This window comes from Aspergillus pseudoviridinutans, assembly GCF_018340605.1.
Source record: "Aspergillus pseudoviridinutans IFM 55266 DNA, scaffold_4, whole genome shotgun sequence".
Taxonomy (NCBI): domain Eukaryota; kingdom Fungi; phylum Ascomycota; class Eurotiomycetes; order Eurotiales; family Aspergillaceae; genus Aspergillus; species Aspergillus pseudoviridinutans.
The window spans coordinates 4,458,996-4,481,448 of NW_025091284.1; the positions used below are offsets into that span (position 1 = coordinate 4,458,996).

General features: G+C 49.9%; 8 protein-coding genes across 8 annotated transcripts; 6 read left to right on the forward strand and 2 right to left on the reverse strand.

Moving 5' to 3' along the window:
- Positions 1-552: 552 nt before the first annotated feature.
- Asppvi_006981 (arabinan endo-1,5-alpha-L-arabinosidase) lies at positions 553-1,795 on the forward strand (the record flags this gene model as incomplete). The annotated part of the gene is made up of 4 exons (XM_043302876.1): positions 553-819; positions 975-1,451; positions 1,505-1,590; positions 1,660-1,795. 4 exons carry the CDS (start codon positions 553-555, stop codon positions 1,793-1,795), a joined length of 966 nt encoding a protein of 321 aa, XP_043158811.1.
- Positions 1,796-4,085: 2,290 nt separating this feature from the next.
- Positions 4,086-5,186, forward strand: Asppvi_006982 (intradiol ring-cleavage dioxygenase; the record flags this gene model as incomplete). Its single annotated transcript, XM_043302877.1, has 1 exon — positions 4,086-5,186. One exon carries the CDS (start codon positions 4,086-4,088, stop codon positions 5,184-5,186), a length of 1,101 nt encoding a protein of 366 aa, XP_043158812.1.
- A 374-nt stretch (positions 5,187-5,560) lies between these two features.
- Positions 5,561-6,947, forward strand: Asppvi_006983 (TDT family transporter; the record flags this gene model as incomplete). The annotated part of the gene is made up of 5 exons (XM_043302878.1): positions 5,561-5,649; positions 5,707-6,055; positions 6,109-6,419; positions 6,464-6,749; positions 6,798-6,947. The coding sequence occupies 5 exons, from the start codon at positions 5,561-5,563 to the stop codon at positions 6,945-6,947; spliced, it is 1,185 nt and encodes a 394-aa protein (XP_043158813.1).
- A 313-nt stretch (positions 6,948-7,260) lies between these two features.
- On the forward strand, positions 7,261-9,729 carry Asppvi_006984 (LipA and NB-ARC domain protein; the record flags this gene model as incomplete). The annotated part of the gene is made up of 6 exons (XM_043302879.1): positions 7,261-7,263; positions 7,319-7,383; positions 7,438-7,681; positions 7,727-7,789; positions 7,837-8,148; positions 8,194-9,729. The coding sequence occupies 6 exons, from the start codon at positions 7,261-7,263 to the stop codon at positions 9,727-9,729; spliced, it is 2,223 nt and encodes a 740-aa protein (XP_043158814.1).
- A 62-nt stretch (positions 9,730-9,791) lies between these two features.
- On the reverse strand, positions 9,792-10,148 carry Asppvi_006985 (uncharacterized protein; the record flags this gene model as incomplete). The annotated part of the gene is made up of 3 exons (XM_043302880.1): positions 9,792-9,822; positions 9,869-9,983; positions 10,040-10,148. The coding sequence occupies 3 exons, from the start codon at positions 10,146-10,148 to the stop codon at positions 9,792-9,794; spliced, it is 255 nt and encodes an 84-aa protein (XP_043158815.1).
- Positions 10,149-11,034: 886 nt separating this feature from the next.
- Positions 11,035-13,535, reverse strand: Asppvi_006986 (terpene cyclase/mutase family protein; the record flags this gene model as incomplete). Its single annotated transcript, XM_043302881.1, has 7 exons — positions 11,035-11,137; positions 11,194-11,267; positions 11,342-11,942; positions 11,996-12,754; positions 12,821-12,917; positions 12,973-13,336; positions 13,392-13,535. 7 exons carry the CDS (start codon positions 13,533-13,535, stop codon positions 11,035-11,037), a joined length of 2,142 nt encoding a protein of 713 aa, XP_043158816.1.
- Positions 13,536-14,403: 868 nt separating this feature from the next.
- Asppvi_006987 (dihydroxy-acid dehydratase) lies at positions 14,404-18,279 on the forward strand (the record flags this gene model as incomplete). Its single annotated transcript, XM_043302882.1, has 2 exons — positions 14,404-14,630; positions 16,548-18,279. 2 exons carry the CDS (start codon positions 14,404-14,406, stop codon positions 18,277-18,279), a joined length of 1,959 nt encoding a protein of 652 aa, XP_043158817.1.
- A 3,757-nt stretch (positions 18,280-22,036) lies between these two features.
- Positions 22,037-22,435, forward strand: Asppvi_006988 (uncharacterized protein; the record flags this gene model as incomplete). The annotated part of the gene is made up of 2 exons (XM_043302883.1): positions 22,037-22,375; positions 22,415-22,435. The coding sequence occupies 2 exons, from the start codon at positions 22,037-22,039 to the stop codon at positions 22,433-22,435; spliced, it is 360 nt and encodes a 119-aa protein (XP_043158818.1).
- Between the last annotated feature and the right edge of the window lie 18 nt (positions 22,436-22,453).

A 22,453-nucleotide genomic window follows, 5' to 3' on the forward strand; every position in this document is an offset into this window, starting at 1 on the left:
CTGCATTGTGAAGGATTTCTGACGAGAGAGCAGGACAAAGAATCGCAGTATTCACCCCGCATTTTTCTCCGCAACCCGGGAAATTTATGTGCTGCAGGATGCCGGCTGCAGTGTGGAGATGTCGGCTGATTTGCCAGGATTAGCGTGCTAGAACGACACAACCAAGTAACGCATACAGCTCAATAAATAGTGATCATTGTGGATGCTGGCGGCGTAGGATGGTGATTATCAAGGACAATGACCGACCTTTCTTGTACCAGTGACTGCTGACACAGAGCGGGGGAAAGGTGAAACTCAGCGCCTGACATTAGTATAAACTCCACCATCCGCTCACCTTGACGAGTGTGACGGCCTTAATGAGCCCAATTTGAGGAGATCCTCCCACCGGAACAGAAAACGGACAAATGGTTTGCACAAATAGTTCATTTGTGCTTTGTAAACCTGTCAGCTCTGCCATTCGTTGAATCGCGCGCATATATATAGCAGTGGTGGTCCCTCGTATCATACTTCTTTCCCACCATCATGAAATCGACTTGAGCTCGTTCAGTAGCCATGCCTTCCTCAGCTTTTGTGGCTGTAGCGTCCTTCCTGGTAGCATTGGTCCATGGCTATGCCAACCCGGGGTCATGTTCTGGAGCTTGTAACGTTCATGATCCTGGCCTGATTCGAAGACAGTCCGACGGAAAGTACTTCCGGTTCTCTACTGGCAATAAGATCTCCTATGCGTCATCCTCTTCCATTCAAGGTCCATGGACTGTGCTAGGCTCCGTGTTGCCGAGTGGGTCGTCGATCAACCTGGCTGGAAACGACGATCTTTGGGTTAGTAATTCCTCAGTTGACACTATCTCTCTTTTTTCTCATTCAGTCGAAATCCCTCATCTGACCATCCCCGTGTCCTCTGCCTATAAGGCAAAGCCTGCCCGACAGTTTGCTGCAGCATCCCTCTGGGGTGAAGTCTGACTCGAACTACGTAGGCACCGGATGTCTCTCTCGTCAACGGCGTCTATTATGTGTATTATTCAGTCTCGACCTTTGGATCCCAATCCTCTGCCATCGGTCTTGCAACGTCCTCAACCATGGACTTGAACTCATGGACCGACCATGGATCGACGGGTATCCAATCTAGCTCCTCAAAGCCATACAATGCGATTGATGGCAACCTCTTCAACGACGGGGGAACCTACTACATGAATTTCGGCTCCTTCTGGCATGACATCTACCAGGCACCGATGAACTCGGCCGCAACAGCCGTGGCATCCTCGTCCTATAATATCGCCTATAACCCCTCAGGGACTCATGCCGTCGAAGGATCGTTCTTGTATAAGTATGGCAGTTACTACTATCTCTTTTATTCTGCCGGAATCTGCTGCGGCTATGACACATCCATGCCGGCATCCGGACAAGAATATAAGATCAAAGTCTGCCGATCCACCTCAGCGACTGGCAATTTCGTAAGTAAAGACGCGAAAAGACCTCGATTGTTGTAAAGCTGATATTGTCTCAGGTTGATGCTAGCGGTGTTGCATGCACGAATGGCGGCGGCACGGTTGTCCTCGAAAGTCACGGAACTGTTTATGGACCTGGTGGACAGTATGTCTCTTCTCATCACATTTCGATCCATCAGTAAAAAGCATCTAAGTGCTAATTCGTCACTCACAGAGGTGTCTTCACTGACCCAAGCCTCGGCCCTATCCTTTACTACCACTATGTCGATACCACGATTGGCTATGCAGACAGCCAGAAGCTCTTCGGATGGAATAAGATTGATTTCTCCAGCGGATGGCCAGTCGTATGAGCAAGCGGTTTAATGGACAGACTACGCGGTTCAAGCTTGAAGTATTTGAAAGTCATTTAGCAATGAACGTTATCTTTTCTCATATATCGAATGCAGGATGCATGTGCGGATGGCCAAGTGATGTAGATGGAAATTGCTGCGCAGTGGAAAGAATTCGCTTTGAGCAGGCGCAGAGGGAAGAGCACGCGATTGAACTGCCTGAGGCCGTCTGTATTCTGCCCTGCTCAAGCCCAACTCACTTCACTTCCAACACCTACTGCCAGAATCTACCACGGTCACGTACGGCCACTCTGAACATTGAAGCATTCGTCGTAACAACCTCATGCATTGCTTGGGACTTGAAAGATAATGCAGAAAGAAATTAGCCATGCCAACCCATATTACTATTCTGAAACGGAGTTTAGGGCCGTATTCCCATGCCATGGCCATTCCTGATATGTATAATGGACTGTACACACCATTCTCTTTGCGCGGTTTAATGTGGTACACATATCCCCGTTCCCAGCAAATAATTTCAGTGATAATTGCTCACTTGGGGATTGTGGAGGGTTAGATCGATGCTCGTAAGCTCAAATTTGGGCCACGGACGCAGTTATTGTGTACGACTATTTTCCTTCCAAATAGCCGATGGTCAGGTCTTTTCCACCAATCTGGACTGCTCGTGATGCTGATGCTAATTTTCTACGTTGAAGAAGTATTCAAAGCGAATCCCGGTCGTTTTATGTGAACTGTCACCGGTGAAGTTAGAATACAGCAGGCTCCCTATCAATGAGTACTGCATATGGGAGACAGGTGAACATTGGCAAGCGAGTTGCTGGATGCTATTGTGATGGTCAATTGGGTAATGAAACAGTGGATGCGTTCTGTGTCCATTCTCTGATTACTGCATTGTTGACCGTTGGCTTCTGCAGAGAAGCAGGTCGTGAGCTGAGCGAATCGTCGAACAGAACCGATGACTGTGAGAAAAGGATAACGGAATCTCCATTCCAAGCCTGAACGAAGACTTCCTGATCAACAATCCCAGAAGTAGACGCGTCCGCCTCTACAGGGATGTTGACTGCTGCTCAGCTGAAGCGGAAGGTAGCCGGGAGTATCGTTTCATTCATGGACTCTCCGGCGAATGAGAGGATTATCCACACCTTGTGATGGCTTAATATCGACCGGAATGTTATTCGTCTCGATGACCGTGAAGACATGTAGCGGCGCAGTGACCACATCTAGACCTGGAAATGGCTCTGCATGTTGCTGATTGCGAGTAGTGGATGAGAACACTGGAAACTAATTCCCATGTCAATGAGCGGGGTATTACTTTGTACTCGTGGCGTTTTTGGGAATAGACCTGGTGTTATCCTCATCTCGTAGCGGAAGTCTTCCGAAACAGCCGTGCAGAGTATGGACATTTGCGAGTCAATTGAGAATGCATAGCGCGCCAGGAGAAGCACAGTGGATGCTAAGTTTGGCTGTATCGCTATGCCTCATTACAGAAGCCTCCTTTGGCTATTATTTGATGTGATTTCTCCTACACCTGCGCTCAGTCTGCCGCACGCGGTTGCCATTTAAGCTGCGCATCTCTGTGTTCTGACCAGATGCTTCCAACCAAATTTGTCTCTCACATTGCCTCGGCCACATGGACTGACTTGATGAGATGGCTGGAACTTTTGCTCGTTTGATGGGGCGTCGAGGTTATTGTCAGGCACATTTGCTCAATCCCCCTGGTGATAATAATGGCTAGACCATGATTGGATCCTTCGGTGAATGGATGCAGATCATTAAGCCGACTATCACGGCAGTAGAATCAGCTTGCTGATGACTGGCTGGACGTTGATTAAGCCTACTCTGTTTTCCACCAGTGCGCAAATATTGCCGTTGTGGACATGCAGGCTAAAAGAGGGTATTCGTCACCCACTGACGACTCTCTGTCTTGGCGCAGCGGAGTATCTTCACCATGATACTTCTGCCGCTCTGGAGAAATGAGCAGATCCCTGTATTGGATTTTCTTGGCATTGGAAGAAGCAACGGCTATGCATTAGATAGCTCGGGGCTTGCCATTATTCGGACAATGTTACTGCTCGAAGCCTAGCTCTCAACGCGTCGAGACGGGGGTGCAATAGCGACCACCAGGAAGACGATTGATGATGGACTCTGTCCCTTCTCTGTGGGAAGTACGTGAATCGTTCTGCGATATGGCGGCTGCTCTCTATATAAAGGGTTCGCAGTCCGCCGGCCGTCCATGATTCTTCACTACACGATCCTCCAGATACTTTGCTACTCATATCACCGAAGCCTCAAGATGCAGCTCAAGCAAGTTCTTTCTCTTTGTCTACTCGGAGCCTCTCTGGTGTCCGCTCATCCTGGCCACGAGGAGAAGCGGGCATCTAACGAGCTGTTGGCGTTCAAGGCGCACGTCCGTCGCGGTCTTTCGCTGTGTGCGCGGTCTTTCGATGAGAGTGGTCTCAATGCGCGCGCCATTGCTCGCCGTGCGAAGCTCGCCAGCGAGTACCGGCGCCGTAAGCTAGCCATTCGTGATACCGACGCCGTGCTCAACACCTCTCACCTGTCCTCGGCCGACTACACGACCTCGACCGATGAGACGGAAATTTTCAGCAGCACTGGCACCTGCGTTCTCAACCCCGAGGGCGAGACGGGCCCTTTTTGGGTTAGTGGAGAGCTGATTCGCTCGGACATTATCGAGGGCCAGGCCGGTGTCCCCGTTGTGCTGGATATTCAGTTCGTCGATGTCAGCACCTGCCAGGCGGTCGAGGGCCTGTACATTGACACCTGGAGCTGCAACGCAACCGGTGTGTACTCTGGTGTGAGCGGCAATGGCAACGGCAACAGCGCGGACACCTCCATCCTGGAAGAGACCTTCTTGCGTGGTATCGCCAAGACGGATTCGGATGGTGTTGTATCTTTCAACACGCTCTTCCCCGGCCACTACTCAGGCAGAACCACTCACCACCACATCATCGCCCATCTGAATGCTACCTTGCTTTCCAACAATACCTTGACCGGCGGCACAGTCCCCCACATCGGACAGCTGTTCTGGGATCAGTCCCTCATCGACGAGGTAGAAGCTACCTCGCCCTACAGCACCAATACTGTCGCGCAGACAACCAACGCCGAGGACCGCGTCTTCTCGGACGAGACGTCTGGCACCACCTCGGACCCGGTATTCAACTACGTTCTCCTCGGGGACAGTGTGGAAGATGGATTGCTGGGCTGGGCCACTGTGGCGGTCGACCTGACAGCAACCTACACGCCAAACTACAGCTTCGTTTACACCTCCAGCGGCAGTGAGGCTGTGTCTGGTAATTCGGGTAGCAGTGGTAGCGCTCCTGGCAGGGGCAGCAGTCCTTCTGGTGGCATGGGTGGTGGACCTGGCGGATTCTGAGCGACTTGGGTCTGATACATATATAAGAGGGTCACTGCTTTCTCTAGCAGGTGCGAATTGTCGTTTGTTGAAGTGTATCTTGACAGTTAAGAGGATGTCACTCGTTTGGCGATAGTTTCCCTCTCTGCAGCTGGGATTATTTGTGCCTGTTTTTGTGTACAGAACTTGAATTCAATCACTAAAGAAGCAAAATATTTGATACTCAAAACTCAGAGCTATCAAAGTTGGGACATAAGGAGTGTCTGCTAGCATCGGCTATATCCGCGCCGGGGAAAAAGGTTTGCTCTCGGCCGAGGTTAATCAGTACCAAATTCCAACTTCACTTACGAATTTCATGCAACATCTTCAACATCGTTAACTATCTGATCATCAAAATGGAGTCTCGTCCCAAGCCAACACTAAGTAAAAGCTTCCTCAAATATCACGCGGGCTGGCGTCGCGTGGTCAGCCATTTCAGCCCATCGTAAGTCTGCTCACTCTGCTAGCACAAGCATCACAACACCTGACAGACAATCCACAGATGGTTCTCCACGACAATGGGCACCGGCATCGTCGCCATTCTATTCCATATCATCCCATTCGGGCATACATACTTGCACTATGTATCCATCATCTTCTTCATTCTCAACGTCGTTCTCTTTGCTGTAGTACTCTGCATGTCCATTCTCCGGTACACGCTGTACCCTGAGATCTGGGCAGTGATGATTCAGGACCCGACAAACTCACTCTTCCTTGCGACCTGTCCGATGGGTTTCGCGACGCTGATTGAGATGTGGGTGTTCGTCTGTGTGCCGGCCTGGGGGGACTGGACGAGGACGGTGGCGTGGGTGTTGTGGATTGTCGATGCGGTGGCGGCTGCGTCGGTGACGGTGTCGCTGTCTTTTATTCTGTATTTCTAGCGACTGATTATGCGATACAACAGGCTGACGATGATAGGATCTCGCAGACGTATATTACGTCCCTCGAACGCATCACCGCGCTGCAGCTTCTCCCCATCGCGGCGACGATCGTTGCGGCAGGGACAGGGGCAGAGGTTGCCGAGATCTTGCCAGATAAGCAGCATGCTATGGGCACTGTGCTTGCCTCGTATATCCTCTGGGGTATGGGGACGCCTCTCGCGATGACCATTTTGGTGATATACTACCAGCGCCTGGCGGTACATAAACTTCCCTCCCGGGAGACGATTGTCAGTTGTTTCTTGCCGCTGGGGCCGCTGGGATTCGGGGGATTTGGGTAAGCCATTATATCACGTCGTACAACTTGATCTGACGAGATAGGATTCTGTATCTTGGAAAAGTTCTGCGCAAACTTGTCGAGACTCACGCTGTGATCGACCCCGTGGCGGGATCGGTCGCGTACACCTTGGGGCTGTTCATCTCCCTGCTTATGTGGAGTTTCGGGCTAATATGGCTTGTCTTTGCCCTGGCGACAATCTATCACGCGTCCCCGTTTCCATTCAATATGGGCTGGTGGGGATTCACCTTTCCGCTGGGCGTTTATGCGGCGAACACCCTCCTGCTGGGTGAGCAGCTGGATTTGATGGTTTTTAAGATTTTTGGAATGGTAAGTATAAATCACCATTTAGTAAACTTCAATTACTAAATTAGATAGATACTCAGTGTGGCCGTCATCCTCTTGTGGCTCGTTGTGGCCGCCCGCACGCTGCACGGCGCATGGCAAGGGAGTCTCTTCTACGCACCTTGTCTGCAGAATCTAAAGAGCAAGGAGGATCCAGCAGAAGCTCCTATTCGCCAGGCATGATATAAGCGCTTAGTGCATGGTTGTCCTGATATCGAACTCGCCAATTTTACTCCGATTAGGAAACCCCGCTATCCTCTTTTGTCCACAGAATGCGCTAAGCTAGACACAGCCAATCCAACCCTGGTCAATCCGGGATATCACCAAAGTAGTGCTGACGAGGAAATTGGAAATTCCAGCCGAGCCGGCGCCTCGTATCTGCAACTGAGATATCACATGGTGATATAGATGACCGATCGCGTGCGGCTGATGACCAGGCGTATTTCATTTTCTGCCCCTCCCAGACTCTCCATCATGTCACTTTCCCCAAGGCATCATGGTACGTCCCTTCTCTTCGAATATACTCTATACATGATTTTAAGCTATGTGAATAGGAAATCGAAAACGAATTCCCCTTCCTCGAGGAGGTATACACCCCTCCCTCACAATCCAAGATCGAGTACGAATCCCCTTCATCCTATGAGCGGGCAAGAAGCTGACATACACAACGTAGTTTCGTCTTTGTCCACGGTCTCAACCCCCGCGGAAGAAGTGACCACCCCTACGAAACATGGCGCCATCCGAATGGCACCTTCTGGCCGAGGGATTACCTGCCGCAGGATATCCCGCACGCGCGGGTGTTCGTGTACGGATATAATTCGAACGTGACGAATCCGCAGGCCATGTCGACGGCGAGTGTGAAGGATCATGCGAATACGCTGTTGAATCTGCTCGATATGGAGAGGAGTCCGCAGCTGGTATGTCTAGGTTTATTTGACGGGGTGCGGAGCTGATGATGGTAGAACACGCGTCCGCCGAAGATTGTGTTTATCGGACATAGCCTGGGGGGCTTGGTGATTAAGCAGGTAGGTAACATGATGTAAACTCGAGGATAGCGAGACTGATGTGATAGGCTCTGCTTAATGCGCATGAAGACCCCAAGTATACGGCTATCCGGCTGGCGACATGCGGACTCGTCTTCTTTGGGACTCCCCATCGTGGCGCCAAGGGTGTTGAAGTCGGCAAGATTGCTGCCAAGGTCGCTCGCTTCGTATCGAAAGGACATGCGAGTAATGAGCTGCTGGATTGTCTCGAGTACAATTCGCTCTTCACGCGGCAGATGTCCAGCCGGTTCAGTCACCAGCTGGAGGACTATCGGGTCGTCAGTTTCGTGGAGGGCAAGGAGGTGTTGATTGGAGGTGCGGGACCGGCGTCCGTCAGCCATGTAAGCCTCCTCTCCGTGATGATGAACAAGGTCTAAAGAAGGCAGTTGGTCGTGGAAGAAGAATCGGCCGTGCTGGGCCTCCCCGGTAATCGGGAAACCCGACTCAAACTCGACGCCGACCACTCGCAGATGTGCAAAGTCGGGTCGCGCGGCCCCATGTACAAACTTATCAAGGGCAACATCAAGCAGATCGTCGACCAAGTCCTCGTCGCCGAACAAGGATACATCCCGCAACCGTCGACGTCGCCCCATCCGGGCCCGCCGTTACCTCCGCGCATGCATACCAACAGCAGCTCACCCTACCCTAGTGCCACTCCCCAGACGGCCGGCCAACGCGTCGTGGGGACAATGTATGCGGCGGTTGACAGCGACCCGCGCTCCATCCAGGCGGCCGAGCACAAGAACGCCGGGCGCTGGGATCAGGCCCGTAACCTAGAGTATGCGATCTTCCAGGAACACCTACGGACGCTGGGCCCGGACCACAATAGCACAATTGAGGTGGGCTACCATCTCGCCGAGATCGACCTCGAGGCCGCTTACCTCGCCAAAGCAACCGAATGGTGCAAGTGGGTATCCGACCAGGGCCAGCGCACGCTTGGGCCCCGGCACCCGCTGACCCTGCGAGCCGAGAGCCTGATGGGCGACATACTCTGCGCACGAGGCCGATACCAAGAATCCGAGTCGGTGTGTGCCAACGTCCTCGCACGCCAGCAGATGAGCATCGGCGACGACGACCTCGACACGCTGGAGACGCGCCGTCGCCTCAGCATGGCGTACAGCAATCTCGGCCAGGAGCAGAACGCGATCAGCATCGCCGAGAAGCGCCACGAGGCGCTACAGCGCGTTCTCGGCCCGCAGCACATCCGCGTGCTGGCCTCCACGCTTGACACCGTCGAGGTGGTGATCACGGCGCGCACACAAAACGCGCAGAAGCTCCTCGAGATGCGCTTCAGCGGGGAGATCGCCAACATGACGGCGCAAACGGGCCAGATCGCGCGCGAGGTGACCGAGCTCCTCGGGCCGCGGCATCCGCTTTCGCTGCGCGCGGTGCGCCTGCAGGGGACCCTACAGATGCTGCAGCAGGATTCCACCACTGCGTCAGAAACATTGCGGCGGGCGCTTGCAATCGCAGAGGAAACGCTCGGGCCTGACCACCCGGAGTCGATGGCCCTGGTCGCGACCATTGGGATCTTGTACACGCTATACAGCGACGGAGGGAACTACATCGCGCTCATGATGCCAGGGAGCAGCAACAACAAGCTGGAGATGGCGGGACCGTGGCTGCAGCGGTACCTGTCATGGGCGGAGACGCGCAAGGGCAAGGACAGCGCCGACGTGCAGTCCATGCTGGATATGCTGGCGCAGCTGTACCTCGCCCGGGAACAGCATACCGAGGCGTACAAGTACTACGAGCGACTGGTGGAGTCGTACCAGATGGCGGGCATGGCCGTTCCGGCGGTGGTGCAGACAAATATGCAGACGTGTCGCACGTATACCATGCTACTTACGCAGTATTCGTCCCGGGGAGGCGGGTCGGCTATTGAGGGGATACTGAATTCGTTTGTGAAGAAGCGTTTCTAGCCTTGTTTCTCGCTATTGACAGGATATATCACATCTCAAGTCATATTTAATTACCCATACCATCAGTTAGAGATCTTCTCGGGAACCTTGCGTCTGCTTTAGTTAGCCATTGTACTCTACATGAAGGGGATGAACATACCCAGTCGCCTTCTCAAACTTCTCCCTAGCGGTGTCGGTGATCTTCTCATTCGTCGACCGCATCTTGGCAGAATCGACCTTGCCGCCGCCGACGCGCTGTTCAGCGTAGTCGAGGCCTGTACAATCAGCGAACGTCCATCAATCCATTCAGTAAGGATTGTGTGTATGTTACCCCTGTCGACGTAATCCTCCCTCTGGCCCTGTGGCTGTCCCTGAGTCTGGTTGGCGGATGCGGAGTTGCTTCCACCGAGCTTGGAGGCGAGACCAGATAATTTGTCCATTTTCTTTTCTAATAATGATTATTTTTCTTGAAGTGTTGAAATGAGGATGCGAAGACGAGATCAGGGTAGAGGGGTTATATAGCGCTGTACGGCGGTTGATCAGCTCCCACAGCGGTCTGCGTCATTGTGGATGTCCCTGACCCGCTTCCGTTGAGTGGTGCAGTCCGATTGGGTAGACGGGAACAGGGTAGATTGAGTTTAGATAGAGGAAAGTGGTGTATGGAGTAAGATCTGGGGCCTTTGGTTGGTTGGTGAGACCGTAGACGTAACATCAACCATGATGTCATGGCTCACTTGGCATATGATTGTTGGCTTGGATTAGCATGTCACAATAATCACTCCTACGGTGACACCTCAGCAAAGAAGCTACCGAGAAGTTTGGATGTGCCGTTCAAAGTCTTTCTACAGATGGTTTCTGTGATATACTCCTAACGTGGAGAATCCCCAATGCTATAGCAGGGAACCAGGGTCAGTCCGAGCGAGTTTGCGTTAGAACTTATTTTTACAGTACTACGTTACCGAGAAGAGCAGGACCAATTTGGCATTCTGATAATTCTACCATCAATGAAGTAGTGTAAAGGACATTGACATTCTGAACCTACATACACCAGCCTTCCAGTCGAGTGCACTGGCTTGCGCTGGCTGGAGATCTTATATAAAAGAGTTCCGGATGTACTTTGCAGACTGCTTGGGTTGACTGACGAGTACATATGAACTAGCTAGCACTGTGGCATCTCCGCATCAGGACTTGGCGGTAAGATTTGTCTCATGTGGATGTGAATGAGGTTTTAACCCCGACTGTATCGCCAGTGGAGTTGGACAATAAGCCTGGCAAAATAATTCCCCCTTAAGTGAACTGACGGGCCGCAACAGAACGCACAGACAACTATCCATAACTTTCCCTTTCGAGCATGGGGAGGTACACGTTATTATATCTCCCCAAGGCCCATGCAGTAAAATAGAGCTTGTAGTTGGGATAACCGATCATGCTGTATTGCAGAGAATCAGCTTCTGCCAAGTTGCAATACCAGTTTCCTTTACTCACCATGTATTGTTGAAAACGCCTTCCACATCTTCTTGACACCACTCGCCGTTTCTCTGCTGCCGACTCATAATTAACTGCAGAGTATCCGTCAGCACTTACTCCGAGTGCACCGACCATTAGTTGGAGGCATAGACAGAGTTATCTGTACCTTAAGTCCTTTCTCGATATCCTCTTTGTACGGATATCGTGCGTGCATGAGTGCCAAGCAAGCCCAGGCAGTATTTACTACCTGGCTTTGCTCATGGTCAATGTACTCTTCTCGCTCACACGACGTATAATGTTCGCCCCAACCACCGTCTTCCTTTTGCTTGCTGAGAAGAAATTTGTAGCACTTGCGGACGTTACTGCTATTTTGCCATGTCTGATTGACCAGTTCCAGACATTGCATGGCAAAGAACGATGCATAGGTGAAACACACTCCCCATGATCCATACCAGCTTCCATCAGGCCGTTGTGCTTTTATAACATATCTCACCGCGCGCTCAATGACTCCATTGATTTCAGTAGGCCGGTAGCTGGGGAAGTAACGAGTGAAAAGTGACAAGGCTGTGACTACTGCCGTAGTGCACTCAGGGTATGAATACTCAACCATAATACGGTCAAAAACCTCCGACGCATTGAGATATTCGAGGAGAGTGCTGGATCGAGTACGTTCGTAACTGCTAAATCCACCGTCGGGATTCTGCATTAGCAGTAGACTGTCGACACAGTCCTGCAGACGGTCATCGGAGATTATCTTGTCAAAGTGGCTGAGATGAATTAGAAGCAAAGCCTCTCCCCAAGGTAAGGTAATTAAACCTACCACTCTTCTTGAAGCATTAATACGGCCTTAAGCGCTTCCGCAGCACAATCCGATACAATATAACCATTGTTCCGTGTGCTGAAAGGCCAGCCACCTTTCCGAGGCTGACGGTATTCGTCGGCCAAGTCTTCCCTTAATTGAGAGATGTCCAAGTACTCCAAGGCCTTTTCGAGTGTCGGACGAAACTCTGGCAGCATAGCAATTCCAGCCTCAACCATAGCTTGAATGCTGAACGCTGTATCCCAGACTTGGACTCCATTCGTCCCACTGCAGGTCATCCCCTTTTCGCCAACCCACATGTAGCTCGCTATCTTCTCGCGATGACGACGCATGCGCGAACTATTAGCACCGTCTGAGTACCACACGCTCACCATATGGAAAGCTTTGTTGACTGGAGCCAAACAATTATAGGATGTATTCTGGTCTTCTCGTTGGATCAATGCATATACCTGCTCGTTAGCCCACTGAGCAATATAGTCTGGCCGAATATATCGCTCCCAGAAACGCAAGCACGTATTAGCAGCGCGAAGGAGACCGGAAGGTGGCTTCTTCAAGTCAGTAGGAGCCACGGTATCCCGGTATTTCTCAAAGCGAATATCCTCATATGACTGCGTATAGATTTCCTGGCGGAGGCTAGCAATGAGGGGATTTAACGGTATCGTAACCTTGTTTGCGTATAGGTATGAAACAGGGAGATAGACCACGCGGCATTGAACCCACCAACGCCACGGATGGAACGGGATCCAATCGGGAAGTAACCTAGCTCATGACCAGCGTTATCAATGTGATCATTGACAAGCAACGATATTGAAGGGGTTATCATACCAGAATTCAGGGGGGATGGGATTAATTCCGCCCCAACTGTAAAGATTTAACAGTGCCATCCAGATCTTCCCCCACTGCGGAATCCCGAGTGCACCACCTATCCGTAGGATGAGCTTGGGTCCGTTCATGTATAGACGCATATATGCGCTTACCTAGGGCATGTAGACGGGCGCGCGCCTTGCTGGTGAGCGAGTGGCTCGGCTGGAGGCCTAAGATTCGCAATGTAATATAATAGAGAGTCGTTGCAAAAACGGTCGAGGCACCAGCAGAGTGTAATCCCCAGCCACCATCTTCGTTGACCGTGTTCGAGAGATAGCGAATAATCTCGGCCTTCCATTCTGGAGGTATTTCGGTCTCAGTGATGTACATCGCTATTACTATACCGGCAAGTAAAAAGCTGGGACCACCATATCCACATCCCCAGTGCCCATCATTCAGCTGGAGATTTTGATAAAATCGGAAGCCATTGAGAGCAGATTGCTGAAAGTTGCGCGGGGTTTGGAGTGATGGCAATCCCTTGATAAGTAAGCCAACACGGCATTAGCTTGGTTACAGATTACAGTTTACGCACCGTGGGTAATCCAAGAAAGTATTTCTCTGCTGTGAACTGTGGTTGACGTGCCGAGTCGACCTCGCTAAGGTATCGCCATTGGTGAACACCCTTATCCACAACGAGACGCCATCTCGTGGGATCTGTCGGCGCACTCGTCGACATGATGAAATATTGAACTTGAAAGGGGAAACTGAATAAAGCGCTTCAGCTTAAGCGAAGGGATATAAGGTCAGTAGGAATCATTCACTTGAAGGGAAATTCCGGGAAAGAGGCCATAGGTAATACAAGCAGGTGACAGTAAAAATGTGGCCAGTTTGTACATTAGTCCGCCGTATTAGTCGAATACTCCTGGTATCGCCATATGACGCTGCAGGGATGGGTTGAAATGGGCACACGACAGCATCCAAATAGCGAGTTATACCCGGCTGACCGGGCAATCTAGCGCCAGTCTGGGTACGCTATCAGACGAGTATAACCGGCCAGTGACAGAGATACCTCTCCATTTATTATTACCAAGCCCAATTGGAGTAGGCATTACCGTAGAAACAGTACGTACGCGGCAGATTAGTAAAGGAGGCATGATGTGACGTCGGAAGTCTCAGAGTCCCAATGCTTTTAGCGGCCGCCAGGGTCTTGGGCAGCCCAAAAAAATATGTATCTGCCTAGTCTTTGGTCTATTAACCTATCTTAGCTTCTAACCATGATCAGGGTTACCTTTAATGGCCTTAGTGTTGCACCGCCCCGTGCTTGAGCACCCAATCAGGTAGTAGAGAAACCCAACCAATGAGTCAATGTTACGCATGGAGGATCTGCTTGCCATGTGTCCTCAACTAATTAACTTGTTATAATATCCAAGCAGTAGAAAGGTATAGATAACCCTGCGTCTCGATTTCTGTTCAGTTTCGTTACAGCTTGCCTTCAACGAAAGTCAATACCCCGAATCAATATTAAGTAGGGTCTTCACTTTTCCATTTCACCTACAGGATAGAGAGGTATTGACTGTTTGCTATAGATCTAGGAAAGCATCGGCATGAAGCTCCCTCATACCCTCATCTTACTCCTCGGATCGACCTCCATCGCATGGGGTGTTCTTCTTCCCGCCCCAGGCGCCACCGAAGAAGAGTGTGGACGCCTAGGAATTATGCACTATGATCCGGACGACCTCCCCGAAGGCGTGAGTCCCGAAGATGTACGCCATTGTGCTGCTCATCCTTTGAGCGCCCAGAACTACTGGGGTTGGGGCGACTATTTGCCCCGGTGGTTCCCTTAGAGCATACGACAGCGATGCCGACGTCTTCCCATGGATCGATCAGCTACGGATGCTATCTCTCTCTTGGATTGAATGCATTGCTGGTTTACATGGACCATGAACACTGTCACTCCCTCGTGCTGTGCTGCCCAAAGTGGAGGGATGTCCGTCTGATGTTGTCTTGGTTTGTTTGGGCCAGGGCCAGACGGATCAAAGCGTTATTACGGAATCACAGAATGAATGTATTCTAATCATATCTGTAATCCCAGCCTAAATGTAGCTAAGCGGACAAATTATCGCAATGGATCCTGATGGGAGCGATATATTGGAAATGTGCAACTGTACCGGGTCCAGCAGAAGAGGTGCCGCCACCAGCAATGTGGCCACCTGGCTTGATCCTGCAAGAAACTAGTAGAGGTCATACTGCCGAATCATCATCTTCATATTGAAATTTCCTGTACTGAATATGAAGCTCGTGACTTTCTGAGATAGTTGATGTCGGTTACATTGGACGCTTCCCAAAATTTCAGAGCTCTCCGCAATCCCACTCATCCAATAATTCTCTATTAGACAGGTTGAGCATAGGAAGGACAGCGCAGCTGCATGAGACGTGACCGTGTGGAATTGATTTGTCGAGCAACTGAACTTTCAAGCCATCATGCCGCTATTCCTGACAAACGACGAAGTATTGCATGAGGTTCCGGTGGTGGTTATCGGCGGTGCTTTTTCAAAATTGCTGCTCGCATTCATGCTGTCTCAACTTGGAGGTAATCCCCAGTATATATCTCCATGACAATCCAATGCCGAAAACTGACTATCAAGTTCAGTGTTGGTTGTCGAGAGATATCCTCCCGACTCGCTGCCCCGCAGACATACCCTCTCCCGCGGTCGCTCGTAGTCTGCCGCCGGTTCGGACGGGATGTCGACGGGTTACGCAAGATCAGAAGGGGGGATAGAATTTGTATTGGGTTAACTTTATTACCAGCCTGCTGAATGAGCGGCTGGATGTGACACGCAATACAAGTTTTGCTGCCTGGCCATGCGAGGATCGGAGATTGCCTTCGGCGGACATGCGATTGCCTCCGATCTACTTTCCATGCCTATTGAAGCTCTCAGCTGAAGAGGTCAAAAGGGGAACAATATTCCACTCCGGACTTGTGTGCGTGCTGCTTCGGCCTAACTAAACACGAGTCCGTCAATCTCACTCTGACCTTTCCAGCCAGTGGCGCCAACGCCGTTGGAAGACCATTCGGCTTTCTTTCCGTTGACTCCACAGAAATGGTCCGAAAGTCAATCTGAAGCTTTACATGCTAAGTAAAGCCAAGTTTACCTACTAGTACCCGTGCTAAGCGGCAGACAACATCTTAGTGGATCGCCGGACTTGACGCCTCTCTCCGAAAAGACTATTGCGAGTCCAGGAATTTAGGTATCAACGGCATTCCTTGGCGATGATTGGACGAACAAGTGCTCCTTGCTTGCAATAACAGGAATATTATTGACGGTGAGACAGAGCATCGAGATTTATATCTCGGAAACCATTGGTTGCTGATATGTTCAAGGCCTGAGCCCTCTAGTTGCCCATCTGCTTGACTGCTCCTATTCCGACCGAGTCATCCCCTGGCAGCGACCACATCCATCAATTATTTTTAACTTCTCTGTCAACCACCGGGATATGCGCTTTGGATATCGAAATATTGGTCGTACCTACGACAGCAATACCTGAATTGATCTTTCCCTTCCTTCGCTTTCTCAACTTCACGAACGATTGTCATGATTCTACAGGCCCTTCAGTCCAGAGCTCCAATGCTGAGCCGTCAACGGCATCTACAAAACCAAGTCCATAGGCAAGTACCAATCTCATCATGCATTTGACTCTTTTTATTTTCTTGTTTATTTTGGACCTCAAGCTGACTCGAATTTAACAGTCACAGTCGTCACCTCTCTACCACCTCTCGTCGATATGCCGATGCCAAATTGAACAGAGTTTCGTCCAAGATTACACAACCTAAGTCACAGGGTGCCTCGCAAGCGATGCTATATGCGACTGGTTTGGAGGAAGCGGATATGAACAAGGCCCAGGTGGGAATTTCCTCGGTCTGGTTCGAGGGGAACCCCTGCAATATGCACTTGATGGACCTGTCATCGCTGGTACGCGACTCGGTTGCCAGGGCAGGACTGGTTCCCATGCGTTTCAACTCGATTGGAGTTTCGGACGGAATCAGCATGGGCACCAGCGGTATGCGATACAGTCTGCAAAGTCGTGAGATCATCGCGGACGGCATTGAGACGGTCATGAACGGGCAGTGGTACGATGCGAACATCTCGCTTCCGGGCTGCGATAAGAACATGCCTGGTGTCGTTATGGCCATGGGCCGGGTCAACCGTCCTAGTATTATGATCTATGGTGGTAGTATTAAGCCTGGTTGCAGCGCTGGTGGCCAGACTTTGGATCTGGTCAGTGCTTTTCAGTCATACGGCCAATATATTAGTGGGCAGATTGATGAAGCACAGCGATTTGATATCATTCGCCATGCGTGTCCAGGAAGTGGTGCCTGTGGTGGCATGTATACTGCCAATACCATGGCCACGGCTATTGAGGTTCTCGGGCTTACGGTTCCGGGCAGCAGTAGCTGTCCCGCGGAAGATCCACGCAAGAAAGCTGAATGTGAAGAGATTGGAGAGACGGTCAAGAACCTTTTGAAGGAAGACATCAGGCCCTCGGATATCTTGACTCGCCAAGCATTTGAAAATGCAATGATTGTGGTCAATATCTTGGGAGGGAGCACCAACGCAGTTATGCATCTGATTGCCATTGCCCAGTCCGTGGGGATCAAGCTCACCATTGATGATTTCCAAGCTGTGTCGGATAAGACGCCGTTCCTGGCAGACCTAAAACCATCTGGCAAGTATGTCATGCATGACCTGTACAAGATCGGCGGCACACCGGCCCTACTCCGCTTCCTGCTCAAGGAGGGTTTGATTGACGGGTCTGGCATTACTGTGACCGGCAAAGCAATGAAGGAGAATGTTGCATCTTGGCCTGATTTCCCTGAGGATCAACCCATCATCCGGCCGCTGAGCAACCCCATCAAGCCGACAGGTCACCTTCAAATTCTGCGTGGGTCCTTGGCACCTGGAGGCTCCGTTGGGAAGATAACTGGTAAAGAGGGTCTGCGATTTGAAGGCACTGCCAAGTGCTACGACTATGAAGACGCGTTTATTGAGGCTCTTGAACGGGGAGAAATCAAAAATGGGGAGAAGACCGTTGTCATTATCCGATATGAAGGTCCAAAGGGTGGTCCTGGTATGCCGGAAATGCTCAAGCCCAGTGCCGCCATCATGGGTGCGGGTCTGGGTCAGGATGTCGCCCTTCTTACGGATGGCCGCTTCTCCGGAGGCAGTCATGGATTCCTAATTGGTCATATTGTGCCTGAGGCAATGGAGGGCGGTCCCATCGCCCTGGTCAAAGATGGGGACAGGGTGATTATCGACGCAGAGAAGAGAGTGGTTGACCTGGATATCTTCCCCCAAGAGATGGAGAAACGGAAAAAGGAATGGAAGGCGCCTGAATCTCGAGCAAAGAAAGGTACTCTAAAGAAGTATGCAGATCTTGTCAGTGACGCCAGCCACGGCTGTGTCACTGATGGGCCACTCTGATGTCTATATCGATGTTGATTGAGTACATAAAGATTCTCGATTATCTATTGCAGATTGGCAGGGTGTTTGATGGTTTTGAAGAAGCTCGATGCCAAAGGGACCGTGCCTGCCCGCTGAAGAGGGAACGCATATCACCGAGTTAATATTTTACAGTGCCTCATGAGACATTAGGGCGGTAATGACGCGGTCACTGCATATGGGTAAAGTCCTCGACAGAGCAACCATGCCGGAAGGTGGTACATGAAGTAGGCATTGTAGAAAGCTTTGTGTCCCTGCGTATTTTGGGCGTGGCATCTGGACAGGAGCGGTCTGTTCTTAGTCTCCATTTCCAAAATGCCTACCCTTATTGGCCACATGATAGTGAATACTACTACTAACCAACCCTTCCATGCGGAGGGAGCACCTCCATTTGATCACCCTGGCCATCATTAGTGATGCGTGATCTATCAGTAAGTCTAGGAGCTAGCATCTGGGCCGGGGCGTTGACTCTGGACAGAGTATTAGGACTGGAAGAAGGACAATCAACCCTTTCAGCAGGACCAGCATATTCTGGCTTGCTTTGATTTGATCACCCCTGGAGCAATGGATTTTTTGAATACTTTTGGAGGATAATCCAGCTCTTCCAATCGGCTAGATAACATCAGTTTCTTTGTGTTGCTCTGCACCTTTTTTATTGCAAAGTGTTCTCCTATTATCAACTCTGCAAGTATTGCAGCTAGGAGATCTTTTCCAAAATACCCCTTGAACAGAACGGCCTTGAATTAGCATTAAGGCTTCCAGTATTATAATGAGGGAAATAAGTTAGCTTACTCCCAGTGGGATTATAGATTATAAACATCTATAACTTCCCTATTGAGTAGCAGCTTTCCCTGGAACATATAAGCTTCCCGTTAAACTAACTACTATAGATGTTAAGGTTATGAATTAATAAAAAATGTGAGATAGGGGGCTAGACCGCTAGAGAGTATTCTAGGGGTTCTAAATAAATACGAATCTGGATTTAATAGAACATCATAAGAATGGAGATCAGATATATTAGTAGCCAAGTCGTGCGTGACCAGGGGAAGGAAGATCAAATCAGAAATACTGATGATAATAAATATACGATTATCGAGACTATGGCCTTCCAGACGATGAGGCTGCCTTTGAGCTAGGTAGCTCAAGCGGGAGAGGTGACACTGGCTTGGCAGAACGGTCGAAAAGGGTTTAGAGTGAGGAATAATGGAGAAAATGGGTAGAATACATAGGTGAAATCCTGCCCTATTTTCACACCCTCCAATTTTAGTAAAATATTGTCAGATTTCCGATAATTATTCGAGGAGAAGGTAAAGGATGGGATACAAGGTAGGAGTGAATATCAGTCTTAAAGCTTACTGTCCTGATGCTCACAGGGAGCTGGGTTAACTTATCTCCAGACGCGCCACAGACAGGCAAAGCAAAGTGGAGTTTGAGGCAGAGGACGGAATACAGTATGACTATTCCTATATTAGCGCAGGTATGGACTTCCAGTCATCAACCAGAATCATCGTATAGAGCTAGCATAAATCTTAGAAACCCCATCTATCGTCCAATCATTGGGGACGTCGAGTGGCAGTGTTGACATTATATCCGAAAACACCGAACTATCTTACTTACTCAGCACATGCTTAGCCAGTGAGCGCAGTGATAAGTTGTGGGACAGTTAGACAATTAGCGGGATGCGCCTCCTGCACAGTACTAGCAGGATATCTTGTCTGGAACAGAAACGTCAACTCCAGCCCTGCGTATATATAGTCGAAGGAATGCTGCCATCATCCTCAATTCTCATCATATTGTTACTGAATCAGTTTGTAACAGTGTGATAAGTGTCCTTGTCCGCCGTTTTCCACAATGACCTTATCAGCCGAGGCGATAATTGCTCTMGTCGCTCTATTCATTGCTTGTGTTCCTGGCATTCGGTTGGCGGTCCACAACAGACGACTGCTCCGGCAGTGGTGGAGCCGAGGAACCAGTCCCGAAGATTTGGCTTCAGCATTGTATGGTACGATCCTAGTCTCCGATGCTTATTTATCTTTGTGGGGTAGTTCTAATTCTTTATTGATATTGTAGTCCATCGCCGACCGAATGAAGAGAATCATGAGAATGACCGACTCAACTATACTCCTGGCTCCCAGATGAATGATACAATCAGCCGATCTTATCTTCCGCTGTCTTCAACGAGCGATCCATCCCACCGTCATCGCCATTCTTCATTATTCGAGCCCTTTCATATCCCGCTGCAAAGATATGAGAATGCCAATAGAGAACAATCAGCACAACGGCTGGAAGGCACTTTTTTCTTCGTCAGGGTGAGCATTCATATTTGACGAAATTATTCTGGATTTTGGTTAATGTATCATCCATATGCCTTCGTAGTTCTGGGTCACTGAAAATACCGATGTCGCTTCTTCGTCGCATGAGGAATTATACCAGCTGGTGTAGGACATTTCGAGGCCTTTGGATGTGATTCTAGTGATCTTGTCTATACTTGTATGTTTGGGAGTTTATACCGATAGATTTGTTGTTCGCAATGTGATGACCCCTACTATCGTCACCTTTGCTGCCGTTGTTTCGAGCCTTCTGTCCCTGCACCCGGTCTACCTAGCGGGGTTGTTTGATTACTTTGGAGGATTGCCCCGCAAATCTTGTCAGTTATACAATTCTCTCTGTGTCCATTATTTTCCTTGTCTTCTCTAGACTTGATATTCTCCGACTGCTACCATATCTTTTGATTGCTGAAGCGAATGTCGTACGCAACACATTTCTTAGCAGTCGATATATATGGCCATATATATTTTTCTTTTCCTCTATAACGGGCCTCCTCTTTAATAAATAATGGAAGCTACATACTCTCTATATGCTGGAGGATCAAGGAAAAGAACCGTGTACACCAGTGCTCGCAGTATTCTGGTTAGCTAATGCTAAAGTACTACAGCTAGATTGACTCTACCAGAAACGTTATTCAAACTCTTTTCTGATAAATAGTCTCTCCCAAGAAGATGAGAAACACGGAAGCAAATTCATCTCTGCGGGTGACTGTATATTCTACCAGATATAAAATCAGATAACACAGGAATTAACATAATTAGTAAGATCTTAATGCATGAGAGCATTATCTAACAGCTAGAGCCTCAGCTAGAATTATGATCAAGGGCTGTCAGGAACAATGCCTGCGACCCTGCCTCACTACATACTACTATATGCCCTCTGAGGTAATTATTGATAATGAGGTTACATCCGAGGCGAAGCAACCGGCTTAAAGCCGGTCATTATCGTCCAATGTAAGATCTTTGCTTGGACATCCCTGTCCCATTGGGATCCTCCAGACGCTACTGCATTTCTTGTTGGATATTGGCAGATCTAGTGAACTTGGCACTGGCTTAGATTCTCCGTAGAGAGCCGTCCATAAATGAACAACCGGTATTCAACCCTTGGATTGGATGCTTTACCCTGCTTCTGTTGGTTTTTGACTCACTTTTACAGTGATCGCTCATTCAGATACGACGTTCATGGGTGGCCTGATCAAGGTATTTTCTGACTATAAAGGCCAGGGGAGCGAGAGTCCAAACTCCTCGCAATACCAGGTTTTCCATTGTCCTGAACTACTTGCGAATCCCTCAGTCTAGTGAGACAACATACTTGCTCCGAATCCTCTTCTCTAAATTTACATTGACTTAGATCAGCAATGAGGATCAACATCATTAGCATTCTCTCCCTTCTCATCGCCAGCACTCTCGCCATGGCTACAACCAGATACACCGTGCCTATCCCGGAGGGAATACCTGTCCTCGAAACCCGCCAGCAACTCAACGACATGGCAGACCAATATCCGATGGGAACCCTGGACGATAGAAACGGTGGCTACTACCTGCTCGACCATGATGCCACTGTGCTAGCCGTTACGTCTGATTCCCTATGCGAGGAATTAGACGCCTCCATGGAAGAAGCGAGAAAATTACATGCCGGTAACCTGGACGATGAGGCCGATGTTGCTCCTAGGGCGGATAATGCGGCTGCTTCTTGCTCTCACCCTCGCTGTCATACCCATGCTTTGTGTCGCACATATAGTGATTGCCATGTCTGTTCGTCGAGCTATCAGTGGTGCTTTTGATCCTAGATTTGCGATGCTGCTGAGTGAGGAGGATGACCAGCATAA